Genomic DNA, 15,478 nt, shown 5'->3' on the forward strand with positions numbered 1-15,478 from the left:
ACACCACCCTCGCTCAATCGATTGGTTAAAATTTTTTTTTTTTTCTTTTTTAGGTCCAAGCCGCCGAAATCTCAGGAAATTACGCGGCAGGACCTGTCAGAGTAAATGAGTCTACTGGGTTCCTGGTCTGCCTTCACGGGGCGAAAGTGGAGCAACGTTGGGCCTCAGCAGGGGTCCAGCGGCTAAACGACCAGATGAACAACGGTACACGACATCACACAGATACAAAGCCCACACACTTTTCAATCTCTGGCATTTCCCAGTGAACTGGTACACCCACAATGAAAGCAACGCGGCGATGGGGAAAACCTCTGGTGCCGTTTAGACATCAATACACTTTCATTTCCACGATAATGACCCTGCGCATTCCTCACATGCTACAAAGAGGCGTGCCCACGAATGTGGGTTTGAAATATTGCCGCATCCTGCTTATTCTCCCGACCCTCAGATTTCTTCCTCTTCCTGCCCAAGTCTTTTCTTCGTGAAAAACATTTTACTGCTGAATCTGATGAGGTGGTTTCTGCTACCGAATCGTGCAGATATGGAACAAGTAATGATCGTCCCGATCACCGTGTCAATCACCGGCATGGTACCAAAGAACCTCCATAAGAACCTAGCAGTAATAGGCCTCCGAGAGAATGCATAGTGTTTAAACAAACACTATGCATTAAACAACCTTTTATCACAACTTCTGGTTGAATAAAAATATTTTTGAACTCCCCCTCATAGTTATCTCCTTATCAATTAATTACTAAGATTATAAATTTACAAAATACTTAATAAAACTCTAGAGGTTTAAGTCCTCTAAACTTCAGCTTAATTACAATTGCACAATATTTAGTACTCTCCTCCCAATATTACTCTATTTTTTTAAGTCTCTTCTCTTGTGTATTTGATATCATGTTCACGAGTCTTGCATAACAACACACAAATAATGCACGGACTGTCTAAGGCAGGGGTGGGCAACAGCCGGCCCGCGACGATGTTGAATCCAGCCCCCTCGGTAAATGCATAAATATAGAAAATCCATACCTGACTACGTAAACGTTCGGCTTAATTCGGTTCAATCGGGAATCGCGGCCAGTACAACGGTAACCAAGTGATTCTACGCAGCGTCAAAGAGTTATTTCCTAATTATTATTGTAGCATCGATCGAACGAAGTTCCTTTGGGTTTGACTTCTTATTGAAAAAAATAATATTGATGCGAGATATTTTATGTTTTATGCCTTTTCTAATTATTACAATTTTTAATTTAATATAATTTATAGCCCATAAAATGAGCCAATTAAAAAAAAAAAGAAAAATTGATGCCGAATGCCGCATTTTCAATGATAATTGGACATTCGGATATTTTTTTTAAAAATACATTAATAATTTGGTAATTCAAGTAATATAACATTTTTTAGGTTCTGATTTTTTTTTTAAATCGTTCAATCTATTCCGGCCCGCATCATGATGCGAAAAATTTCATTCGGCCCGCATCACGATACGAAAATTTCATTCGGCCCGCTGACGAAAAAAGTTGCCCACCATTAATTAATTAATTAATTAATTAATTATTAATTAAGTTCGTAATTTAAACTTATCTAAAGATGAAACATTTAATCTATGAATTTCCTTTTTCACATGAAGATTGTATTGAAAAAATTTCGTATTTATTAATTTTTATTAATGTTTAATTAATTAATTAAGTTCGTAATTTAAACTTATCTAAAGATGAAACAGAACTACTTAGTTCTAGGTTACAACAGTTAGCAGGAACTAAAATTACAGTACATATCGAAAACGTCACAAAATGTATATTTTGTCATGGAAGACGGTAGGCGTTTCTGCAAAGATATTAGTGGCCTTCTGAATGAACTGGGCAATGAACACAAGTCTAATAAATGGCTTGTATTTATTGATGCCTCAAAATTAAGTTTAAAAGCATTTTTTCTGCACAATGGAAATGCATTTACATATTTTCCACCACTTTGTGCTATTGTCTTGAAAGAAACATATGAAAGTATATACAAGATGCTGAGTGTGCAATAAAGTAACGTGACTGTTTAGAGTTTATATGGTGATCTTAAGGTAAATGAATTACTCACTGTAATATCTGTAGGGAGGTTTCAACGAATACTGTTGTTTTCTGTTTGTGGGACAGTCACGTAACAGAAAAACATCATACTGTGCAGCAGTGGGAAGAGAGGGAGAAATTTTTTACTTGGGAGAAGAAATACAAAATATGTTCCACTGGTTGAACCAAAAAAAGTTCTGTTTCACCTCTGCATACAAAGTTTGGATTAATTAAGAATTCTGTTAAGGCTCTGGATAAAGAAGTTAGTGAACTCTGCTGCCTAAGGAAAGTGTTTCCAAATTTAACAGATATAATTGAAAGAAGGAATTTTCACTGGGCTTCAAATAAAGAAACTTCTCAAAGAAGGATGTCTTCGAAACAAAGATAGAGGATACTGAACTAGAAGCTTGGCATCGTTTAAAGCAGTTGTGCATTCATTTCTTTGAAGAAGGAAAGAAGATAATTATCAATCTCTGTCAACATTACTGTTATTATAACGATATAGGCTGACAAATGTCTTTGAAAATTCATTTTCTTCATTCCCATTTCCGTTTTTTCTCTCAAAATTTGGGAAATGTAAGTGATTAGCAAAGGGGGAACGCTTTCATCAGGACATACTGACGATAGAAAAGTGGTACCAAGGTTGCTGGGTTACTGTAGTGATGAGAGATGACTGGTGGTTTTTTAAGAGGAAAAGCATAACGGAATATAAGAAAAACTCTTTGAGTAGCAAAGATTTCAGAAGAAACGATATAGTTAATATATACTGTTTGATCAAAGTATTTTAAAATAAATAAGACTCATTTTAAGATAGCATATGTATTATTATATAATATTTGAAATGAGCCGTTCACTAAGTTACTAGAATTTCGGTATATCTTTCAATAGAGACATAATTTGGTATTTTTTTGGAATCGGTTGATCAGTTTCCTTTAGAAGTTGAAACTTTAAAACCGAAAGTAAGGTACGATTTTTTTTGTTAGCCAATGTAATTTTAAGGTAACGAAAAAATAAATAAATAAAATAAATAATATATATGCTACGTATAATAAATAAATTATATATTTATAATAAATGTCATGTATATTTATTTAAATTACCATCACGGTTTTTAATTGATATTTATTTATGTATTTTCGTTTTTCCATTTATGATAATTATTATTAGTAGTAGCAGTCGCAATTAATGATGCAAGAAAGCAAGCCTATACACCATCAACCAAAAAAAAAAAAAAAAAAAACCACCACATCTTTCATCACCTGAAGGTGCTAGACGGGAACTTCCAGGTAATGTGGTACCAATGAGTTAATGATGAGCCCGACAACTGTTTCTTCCTCTGAGACATTGTATACTACAATTTAATATACTCGTATAATACCATCATTGCTCAGCCTTATACAGCATTTCAGAACAATGAATAATACTCTTTCAGAAGACATATATTACTGTCACTCAAAATGTTTCCACTCGTCTAAAATGAAACTTAGGAATCGATTCTTTTAAAACACATATGGGCAATCCACTCAGAGTACTTGGCATTTTAAAGTGCACTCAGTGGGCGCTCTCTCAGGACTACTCCAAAATACCTCCCTGCAAGAAAAAAAAATGTATAAGGATCACTTCACTGTGTCTGATTTTTTAAAATTCTGTTTACTGAGTTTTATTCAAGTGAATGACTTCATTTTTCATGACAGCGTTTCATATTTTGAACATTTTCCACATTCTAAATAAGTTCCTCCAATTCCGCTTCTCTTAAATGCATTAAAACGGCATACCGAACAGAGAATAAGACCTTGGCACGGAATGTTTCTTTCTTACCTCTATTTTTTAAAGTACAGGAGATTTCAACTGGGTTGTGTTTTGTTTCTACGAAATATAGGAAGTTGGAAGTATGGTCAAAGAAAGTAAGTTGCTATTGCGAAATCGTTCATAAACTACAGTAGTCTCCTCTCCAATCGCGGGTTTGAGCTCATGTGGTTTTATATTTTCATACCTAAGTTTTTTCTTATTTTTTAACACGTGGTTCAGTCCGGTCTCTTTAAATAATAAAAAAAAAACAATAATTATTACTCCTGCCTCCTGCAGGAGAGGATCATGAGGATAGATCTAGTGGGTAGTGCAGACAAGTAATTTGTTTAAGCTTTACCACAGTGGTTCCCAAACATGTCACTCAGGTTACACTGGAATTTAAAAGACGCTATAATCGCAGCACAACTAAAATTGGTCGTTGCAATCAATGGAATTCCGCCTAATCTCACGGTACACTTGAACAGGGTCGCGGCAAACCAAGATACATTTAGGAAGCACCACAGTCTGTGCTCTCATGACACACTCATCAGTATCATATAATACCGTATTGCGCGTTGTGATATTGTCGCTATCTCTCTGCAGATTTTCTTTTATTGTCTAACATTTATTTCTCCCCTAATTGAGAAGACTATTGTTACTTATTCTCGGCGAATACCACCACCCAGACGGAACCATTTCAAGGATTGTTAGTCTATCATCGGGGGGCGGGTAGGTACCCACCCTGGTGTTGCATCGCCCACCGATGACAGGCCAACAATCTTCGAACCGGTGCCGGCTGAGTGGTGGTATCCGCCGAGAATAAGTAACAATAATCTTCTCTATTAGTGAAACGCCGACCGGGCTAGCCAGGTGGGTAAAGTGCCTGCCTGGCAACCCAAAGGTTCGAATCCCGCCTCAGGTTTGGATCACAGTAAAATGCAAAAACCTTGGGAGGTGCATTATGGCCACAGAAGCCGATGCGCTAACAAAAAAAAATTAGTGAAACGTTACTTATTCGAGGTAGTGCAATACCATGGCAATTAAATTGATGTCATTTCAACTACTTTCGAGTTGACTACGAACAAAATATTGTACAATGAACGTTCATTAAGTGAATTTATAATTAAGTGATTTTTTTAATATATATATATATATTGGCATATTTATTGTTATTCCAGTGACCTCCTATATCCTGTGAGACTGAGGTCTCACAGGATACAGGAGGTCACTGGAATAACAATAAAAGTCTTGCCAAACGCAGTACTTTTCAGGAACAAATCTCATCTTCCCCGGTTGAATAATTACTATACAATAGCTAATACTGAAATGCAAGCATTAATATTACAGGCCTGACGTAGCCGAGTGGTTAGGAGGGTGAGTGCAATAACACGCCTCTTTGAATAGACCGGTGTTCAAGCCCGTGTGGCGCATTATAGCCGTAGCTGCTAATGCGCCAATAAAACCGAAGAAACAACAAATCAAGCCCGTGACTGCTAAATACAATTAACGTTTGTATTGATCATTTATTGTAAACTCCACTAACCTGGTGGCTGTGCCGGAGTATAAACAAGAACCGTATCACCCAAACTCACCTTGTATAGTAACGGCGATCAACATAAAACACATTTTTTCATAACTTGAATACCATATGCACAACATTGTCATTAAACATCCATAGTCAACTTTATATTACCACATAACATTCATATGATTATATCAACTTTTAACCCTTAAGGCCAAGATGGCTTTAAGGGTTAAAATGTTTAATGATAAAACACATTATTTAGCCTAAATACAAAAATCTTTTCAGCTAATTTTTGAGTATATTGAATTTAATTTTCCTTGGGTCAGAAATCTCCTAGCTGCTGCTCACAAGCACGGCTGTGCTCTCGGACAACTTAACGGTGCTCTTCCACAGCGCTCAAAATCGTGAGTGTTACAGTATACAACCATTATTCGTACAGTATTCAAAAAATTTGCCTCTGCTTTACATTGACATCTATACAATAATTTCCTTATATTCCTCTCAGCGGAATGCCCTTTAAACTTGAATAACTCAAAGACTAAACAAGCTTTTCACCCGATTCCTTTTGTAATAGGTTTTATTTAGCAGTAAAATTGGGGGAAAAAAATCCAAAAAAATTTCCGACTGATTTTCAAATCCTGAGAATTGATTTAGTTCCCAGTGAAACTAACTAGCGTTTACTTCGAAGAGAAGACGATTTATAAGCTTTTGTAATCACAATAAAAAAAAAAAAAATCATCACAATCAAAAAATTGGCGTTTTTGCTCATGGACAACTTTACGTCTCAGTTTCTAGGTCCAGATAATTTTTGTGCAATAATTGTAATTTTTTAAAGGACGATGTAGTCGTGTAAAAAATTATCAAATTGCATTTTTACCTGAGTCCGTAAACTGACACCTTAGTTAGCAGCGAAAGGAGCCGAGGGAAAGGTTTTGTATTTACTTCGATATTAATCTTTGCTTCTCTGAAACAGTTTTGGTTAAATAGTCGCCACGGGTATTCTAGTTAAAATATACAGCAAAATTGCCTCTTAATTCTCCTCCTTCCCGTCCCTCATTACAACTCTTTTAAATGAATACTACACATGAAACTAAATTAGGTACTTGTCTTGACCCCTACAGTTCCGTTACAAACAGTACATTTCCAACTAAAAAAAAAAAAAAAAAAAAAAAAAAAGAATAATCCGTATAATTGCATAACATCACCTGGCCTATTGACCAGCGCCCATAGCTCTTGTAATAGAAATCTGATTACTTACTATTATTTTTTCAATTTTTCAGTTCATCAAACTAAATATAACCAGATCTCAGTCCCATCTACAAATTAATACACTGTCATTTCATTCATAAACAACCTCTTGCCATCTCTTTTTTTTGTATTCTCAATCTTTGCATTGCTATTAAACATTGCATCTTCTTTCTCTCTCTCTCTCTCTCTCTCTCTCTCTCTGTCTATTTTTTAATTAAAAATTTTTATAACACAAACAAATCGTGATGTACTTTTATATTATAGGTAGTATGGTTTACAGCGTTGTTCCCGTACGTAGTGCTGTTCATCCTTCTAATCAGAGGAACTACTCTGCCTGGAGCTGCTGAAGGGATCAAGTTTTATCTCACTCCTAATTTTTCAGCTTTGGCTGACGCTAATGTAAGTATTGTCCTTTATCATCCATTAAGTTATTTATTTACTCCATTTGCTGAAAGCTACAGACAGATTCGTCGTAATTAATGAAAGTATGAGGCAAAAATAACACAACATTTAAAAATTGCTTTCGGGAAGCCAGGAGCGTATTCGGGGGGGGGGACATATGCCCTCCCTTAACCAAAAAATTCGAAATTAAAGAAAAAGCACCGTGTGCTGTATTGCCAAATGTTTGGAAATAATATATTATTGTCATTTTTTGTGATTAATACGTATTATTATTCACATGCTTTCCTAATATTCAAATAAAGATAATCAATCAAAAATTATTTATGTGCATACAAGCGTTCCTAAGTTTATCTAAAAAAACACTCAAAAATCTTGTCGCCATGCCTCCCCCCCCTTACGATGATACCTGGATACGATGCTGCGGCGGAAGCAAACACCATGCAACTCTTTTCCTGAGACCAACTCGGCCACAGCGTAGAGGGAGAAAATCCCCCAATCTAGATGAGGTTAAAACTCAGGCTTTGCCAGAAAGGACAGAACGACGGCGATTATAATAAAAGGTCTGAGTTTAATATCCTTTTGCCTGATGAATTAGTTGTTCTCGAAAGAGGAGAGCCTGTTTTAGCTCCCAGGTACCGTGGTTTTTAAAATCCCGAGGATCAAGTAAGCCGATGACAGAAACATAAAAAAGGTAAAGTGCAGCCATTATCAACCCACTGCAGGATGGAAACCTCCTCAACAATTCATGCTGAGGGAAATGGACCATAATCTGCCACGCTGGTCCAGTGGTCAGGAGCGGGAGTGCAGTAGCACACGCTCTTTGAGTAGACCGGGGTTCAAGCCCCTGACTGCTGAATACGGTCGATCTGACAGATACATAAATACAGGCAAATTGCAGACATAGTAGCAATATACAATTTAAGCAACCTAAACCAGCCAAAAAGGAGGAAGTGTCTGTTAAGTGCCAAAGCAACTAAGGCTATGAGACTGACAGCTCATAGATTGAGAGATGTCAGTCTCATAGCCTTAGTTTACGTCAATTTACACCTGTAACTTGTGTGTATTTTGTGGTCGATTTGCCTCTTCGCTAGATGAAAACCCCGAGTTTCCAGGAAGGGGAAAAAAAAAAAAAAACACGCAACCCTCGCCTGAGACCGGCGAACTCAACTATGGTGTGAAAAAGGCCATAAAAATTCCTCGCGTCATTGACGGATTCGAGAGTTGTATGGGTTTTCCGCCCAGCCCAGCTCAGACGTTTTCACCCGGTATGAGGAGGACGATAATAATATCCATTGTGCTACCCACGAAGACATCCAACAGAAACAATTAATTAGGGCCAACATTAACGAAATAAGATAACAAATGGAATATCTATCGGAGCAATATGGCCTTAGTTGCTAATGCTCCTAAAAACCAAATAGCAAACAAACAACAATATCTATAACTTATTTTTCCCTCGCGAATAGCACAGTTGGTGTAATCGCTGTTTTCTCCATACGGGGTGCAAAAGACCAGAGTTCAAATACCGTAAATGATGCTAGGAATTTTATGAACTTTTTTCACAATATAGTAAGTCAGTCGATCTCGGGGGAGAGATGTATGGGTTTTTCGCCCAGCAAACAGGAAAATCGATGAGAGAGAACACACGCAATTTACAGACATAATATATATTCTCATGTTTCAAACTGCTATATTCACTGCGATAAGAGTAAAACTGCACGACATGTAGTACTTTTTTCAGAGTATTATTTGTACCACGTTTTTTTTTTTTTTTTTTTTTTTAAGTTTTCTACACTCATATTGTATATATATCTTATACTGTAATTAAAGATTCTATTCTATACTTTATGATACCAAGCGTTAAGTTCATATTTTTATTCACAAGTATATCAGTTTAAAGCAATATTGGTGTATCTTTTAGTTTTATAAATACGGCATAATTTTGGTTTTATTAATAGGTCTGGGTGGATGCGGCTACCCAAGTGTTTTTCTCTCTTGGACCTGGCTTCGGGGTCCTGCTGGCATTTGCCAGTTATAACAAATTTCACAACAACGTTTATAGGTAAGTAAATATTGTATATGCAAATCTTCCATGATCTACATAAAGCCATTGTGATTTGTGTCAATAATGAAAAACTTTTTTTAAATGAAATTATGATTTTAACTGTTGCACAGCTGCCTACTAAACTATTTTTTATGAAAAGGTCGCCACTTTTGTGCTACAGATTATTTCGGGATATATTACATTGTAATTGAAATAGAATAATTATTTTCACGGTTTTATTTTTCTAAATACTTAGGTAGTATTTTTATTTACTTTAACAGGGATGCCATTCTAACGAGTCTTGTAAATAGTGCGACTAGTTTCCTCTCCGGGTTTGTAATATTTTCCGTGCTAGGTTATATGGCACAGAAGGTGCAAGTGGAAGTGAGAGACGTAGCAGCAGAAGGTTAGTAGTGCTGCCATCTAGAGTTTCCTTTTGTAATTTTTCTAATAATTTAAAAATTAAAGTACAATAGCTTTTGCTAAAAAATGCAAGAGTCCTGTCATCTTATGCTTTCGTGAATTACTATGAAATAGAATATTTTATAATATTCTAATAATATGCCTTCCAGTAAACACACATGGAACTTCATATTCATACATTAAGCATCTGCAGATCAAGGAACAACTTGGTGCAGTGATCACAGCGTACTAATGTGGGGTTTACTTCAAGATGTAACTACGATCAGGGGTAAAGGGAAGGATTTTTGCTTTCGTAAAGGTGACTACAGTGGTCTCAGACAGTTTTTAAATTCTATACAGTGGGACCAACAGCAAATTCTAAATGGGACGCATTCAAAAAATTAATCTTGAAAGCTACTAGGCTTTTCATACCAAGTAAGAAATACTGTCAAAGGTTTACGCCTAAACCGATGTCGGATTCACTAATGACGCTTGTGGCAAAGGAAAAAAATAAATTATAAGGGACACAGAAACCTACGGTAGATATAAGCTAGTCAGTCAGTAATCAAGTCACACAGGAGGTTAGACAAGCGAGGCATATTACGAGAAATATTCATCTTTGGCAACGGATGCAAAGAAAAACAGCAAAGACTTCTTTACATTTATCAACTCTAGAAGGAAGGGGATGAATCAGATTGGTCACTTGATATCGATGGTTCGGTTCGACCGTTGAGGATTTTGCTCAAGTAGCTGACAAACTGAATGAGTATTTTGCATCTACATTCACAAATGAGGAATTCTGTGGGGAAGTGGTGAATAGAAGCTTATTAAACTCTAACAGGGAGCTTAATGATTTTGCAATAACTGATCATTTTCAAAACGTGGCTGAATTAGTCAGCTTCAGGTCAGGGTACCATGATTTTTCTACCAGAAACTCGGGTTTTTCGTCTACCAAAACAGAAAATCGACAACAGAACACACGCAATTTACAGATAGTATACATAGAGCAATATGACCTTAGCCGCTGATGCTCCTAAAACCCTACAACAACAACCCCACAGTGGTTGGAAGAGATTTGAGTTCAAATCCCGTCGATTATATGACGAATTTTTATGCGCCTTTTTCACAACTTGGCTCAGTTGGTCGGTCTCAGGCGAGGGTAGCATGCCTTTTCTACTTTTCACTAATGCTCCTAAAAACCAAATAACAACCCTCAGAGGAAGAGTATAAAGTCCGTATGAAATGGCAAGCCATATCTCCAGATTTCAAGCCCTATGTGCGTGCCTGTGATTTTATAGCTAAGAGTCCATTACTAGTCACACGTTTCAGAAACTTCACTTGGCTTGCAACAGTCCATATGCAAGAGCAGGATTTCAGACTTCCAGAAATAATTAAGTTTCCTTCTGGGCATGAGAAGTCTATGTCATGCTAAAACTCGGGTTTTTCGTCTAGCAAACAAAAAATCGACCATAGAACGTACGCAATTTACAGACAGTTTACACAGTACAATATGGTCTAAGTTGTTGATGCTCCTAAAACCCTACTACAATATAACCTCTAGTTAGAAATGCAAACTGAAATTGATTATGGAAGACTTATCAAGTATCGCTTAATTCCATTGTTGTTTTTAGTAGTAAACGTTATTCTATAGCTGGAGTGGCCTACTTAATTTGTGATGCGATCTACTTTTTTCCTTCAAAATGTGCCGCGATCTACCATCTCACAAATTACATTGCACAACGTGCACAAATCGAGGGATGACTGTATATTTAAAATTCGTCGTGATCGACCGAAATTAAATCCGCGATCGACTAGTTGGCCACCCCTGTTCTATAGCAACAATAGCGAAATGGAGTACCACCATCAAGGTTGAGAATATTACAACCAGACCAATCCCCATCAGGAGAGGAATTTTTTCAGGGAGATGCCCTGAGCACTGTGGTTATGTCTAGCTCTTAACCCACTATCCACCATGCTCAACAGCAGCAAGTATGGATATAAACTCAAAGAAGGAAGGAAGAACCTGTAAACCCTCACACACCTGATGTATGTTTGATATCAAGTTCTATGCGGAAACTGAGAAGCAACTCCTGCAACTATTCCGTTGAATTCTCCATCACTGAAGAATTCAGAAATGATCTCAAGATGGAATTTGGTCTAGACAAATGCAAGACCCACAGGTTGCACCAGCGAAAACTCGTCGGCCGAAACTACCAAATAAAGACTGGCAAAGAGATCGAATCCATCCATGACAGAGGGAGTGACCTACAAATATCTGGGGAAGATACAGGCTCAGCATTTAGGGCAAAAGGAAATCAAGGCTTGCCTGACTGAAAAATGCCATCACAGACTCAGAAGTCTGTTGAAAGCAAAGCTGAATGGAGGGAACACAGTTAAAGCCATAAACACCTATGCAGCCCCAGTGCTAACATACTACTTCGGGGTCACAAATTGGACTAACAACGAGCTGGAAGATATCGTGAGAAAGACAAGGACAATAATGACCAAGAGCCGCCAACACCGCCAGAAGTCAGCCGTGGAGAGACTGACAATAGCTCGGAAAGAGGGAGAAAGACCTCATCGAGCAACAGAAAACAGCGATAGCTAACCTGAATGATTACTTCCAGAAACACACAGCAGCACTCTACTAGGCCATAAGGAAGACAGACAAGCGGTATACCCCCCACCCCTCCACCCAGACGGTATAAACGAAGCTAGAAAGATGGGCAAAGAAGACACTACTATGATCTCCATCAAGATCACATAGATAAAATTGCTTCCACTGCATGGCTCACGAGTGGGGCGCTCTACCCTGAGATTGAAGGATTCATGCTTGCCATCCAAGACCAGGTAATTAACACCAGAAACTATAGAAAATACATCGCCAAGGAGCCCGAAGTGTCCGACGACACATGTGACGATGCCACTTGGCCTCAGAAACGATCCAACACATCACAGCGGGATGCAAGGTGATCAACCAGACTGAGTACACTCGTAGACACGACCAGATAGCCAGGATAATATATCAGAAGCTACCGAGGAAATTCTAGTTGATCAAAGAACGTGTACCGTACTATAAGTACGAACCTCAGGCAGTTGTTGTTGTTGTTGTTGTTTTGGTTTTTAGGAGCATTAGCAACTAAGGTCATATTGCTTCGGGAATATGCGGTGGTCATTCCCTGACCTTTCCGCACCCTCCGTATTTGGTGGTGACGGGCTCGAACCCCGGTCTAATCAAGAAGCGTGTGCTACGCACTGCTGCTTCTTCCCACCTGGCTACGGAGGCGCCCACCTCAGGCAGTACTAGAGACCCCAACCCACAGGCTGTATTTATTATGGGACCGCGCCATAATAACGGATAAGACAATCCCGCACAACAGACCGGACATAACCCTTGTGGACAAGAAGGAAAAGGCTACCTATGTAATTGACATAGTAGTGCCCAACACTGGCAACCTCCAGAAAACATATGAGGAAGAGATTAGGAAGTACACAGCCCTAAGTCAGGAGATCAAAGAGATGTGACATATGCAACAAGTAACGACCATCCCGATCATCGTGTTAAACACCGGTATAGCAATAGATCTCCCAGCGAACATCTACAAGGAATTCCAGAAAGACGCAATCCTGAACACCTGTAGGATAGTCAGAGAGTTCCTCGACCAACAGTAACACTAGACATTACAACCACCTTGTGTACTTGGTAGCAATACCAGTCACAAGGTGGATACCACAATCAGGGAGAAATAATATAAGAGCAACAATAATGATGGTATATCAGGCTTAATGTCCAAGTTTGTAGACGATACGAAGGTTGGCAGAGTTGTTAATGACATTATGCTGCTGCAACAGAATCTAGAAAAGTTGAGCAGATGGGCTGAGAGGTGGCAAATGAAGTTTAACTTTGACAAATGTAAACTAGTCGGCTGAAACTACCAAATAAAGACTGGTAAAGAGATCGAATCCATCCATGGCAGAGGGAGTGACCTACAAATATCTGGGGATGATACGAGATGATACTACATATGGGAAGCAGTAACCCCAGAGTAACGTATCAACTCTGTGGTACTACACTGACAGTGGCAGAGAATGAAAAGGACCTGGGGGTAATTGTGCAGGCAGATATGAAGTTTTCTGAGCAGTGCAGACGGTCTGCAAGAGTAGCTCATGGTGTCTTGTCAATGATATACAGGAATTTTTCTAGCAGGGATAGGGAGGTGATTATCCCCTTGTATAAGGCGATGGTCAGGCTACACCTTGAGTACTTATACAGGTCTGGGCAACAAGATTAGTGAATGGAACAAAGAGTTGCTCTTACGAAGAAAGGCTTAAGTTTTGCAGATAGTATTGTTTGGAGACTAGGCACCTGCGAGGTGATCTGATTGAGGTGTATAAAGCGTTGAATGGTTTGATCATGCTCAATACTGATGGGATTCTTCCTCTTGTTCACAATAATCACCTGAGAGTGCATAAATTCAAATTGAGGAAAGACAGTTGTACAGGTATTTGGAACGAACGGAGAGGTGCAATCGGAGCGTTTTTTTTTTTTTTTTTTTTTTTTTTTTTGGCTGATGCTGCATAAGCTTGCTTTCTTGCATCGTATGCCTCTACTAATGCTAATAATAATACTATGAAAGCTGCCTCTGGGTATATTCTTGTTCACAATCTCACGGTCTAATTTTGCATCTAAAAAGCAAACCATTCGATCGGTCTTGACAAGAAATCAAGTTTATAATGTTAACCAGAATTAATTTAATCAGATTTTAATCACGAAATTAGATAACTAAATGAAAAGTGAGTTTCGCAATATGGCCGCTTGGAGTATTATGGTATGGTAGCAGATTTCAATGCCCAGTTTAAAAAGATACTGTCACCGCTACTCAAAATTTAAGGAACAAATACAAAAATGCGAATACATTTTATACATTTTAAAATACTAGTCCAAATATTGTTCCTTTATGAAACAAAATAATATCGAAATGGCACAGTTCAGATTATTCTTTAAGATGGAAAACAATAGGAAGAACTGAGGCAGAACAAAATCAAGCCGGATGTGGCTGGATAACTAAATGGCTCTCACAGCTTTGAAAGTACGCTGTGAAATCAGTTTCAAGAACACTCCAAGTCTATTTCGAAAAACTGTCCGAGGCAGTCCTATTGTCACCTTCACGCAAGGTGACCATCTCGGGAGAGGCTTGCAAGTCCAGCAAAACAGACAACCATGCAATTACAGCAGGCAGAATACACTAACGCCTCCCCCTCCTCCAAAAACGTTATCTGACTCTAATTGTGAAGTAACAAAGATACTTCGCAGAATAACAATTTCCTTCAGAGCTTTTTAGATCTCTGGAGGAATTTTATCTGGGCGATACCAAACATTGAATGGTTCATGGGAGGAAGGACATTTTTATCTACGACGACTAACTGTCTGTGTTCGCTTGGATAAAATATTTCCCGTTTGAATTGGTTCTGGCAGCATTTCGACTGGACCCAGGAGCAATGGGACATGGTGCTTTTCATAAATGAGTCGAGATGCAGTCCTCAGTCGGCTTCTGGACACACTTCATATGGAGTCATCTAGTAGGGTCATTATTGACCTACATTTGACACGTGATGATCTCAGGAGATGATAATTTGTGAATTACACTCCTCTCGAGTTCTAGTAAACAGATTCCATGCCACTAAAACCGCGGAAAGAAATATGTTTGGAGGTTTTATTTGGTCTGAAATTACTTTCAGTGACTGTCTAGAAATTCATGTAATACCGTGATGAGATCTTTGATCCTATGTTCTCCCTTCTAAAGCAGCAATCAGTCCTTTCTTTTAAAGGACGATAATGAACATCCTCGTAGCGCTCTCCTACTGAATTAATATAATACCCTCAGAGGAACCGGCGCCTCCGTAGCCAGGTGGGCAAGAGCAGCAGTGCGTAGCACACGCTTCTTGATTAGACCGGGGTTCGAGCCCGTGACCACCAAATATGGAGGATGCGGAAAGGTCACAGAATGA

The 15,478-nt window shown here is 38.3% G+C and overlaps 1 protein-coding gene across 1 annotated transcript in view; it reads left to right on the top strand.

Moving 5' to 3' along the window:
• Positions 1–15,478, top strand: part of DAT (Sodium-dependent dopamine transporter) — a 121,279-nt gene that overhangs the window by 87,765 nt on the left and 18,036 nt on the right. Inside the window, exons 5-7 of the mRNA XM_090373539.1 lie at positions 6,886–7,020; positions 8,982–9,085; positions 9,349–9,473. Coding sequence (XP_090229665.1) covers positions 6,886–7,020; positions 8,982–9,085; positions 9,349–9,473 — 364 coding nt within the window. The remainder of the gene's footprint in view (positions 1–6,885; positions 7,021–8,981; positions 9,086–9,348; positions 9,474–15,478) is intronic.

The sequence above is a fragment of the Mastigoproctus giganteus genome, chromosome 5 (assembly GCF_048544385.1).
Source record: "Mastigoproctus giganteus isolate SK-2022 chromosome 5, ASM4854438v1, whole genome shotgun sequence".
Taxonomy (NCBI): domain Eukaryota; kingdom Metazoa; phylum Arthropoda; class Arachnida; order Uropygi; family Thelyphonidae; genus Mastigoproctus; species Mastigoproctus giganteus.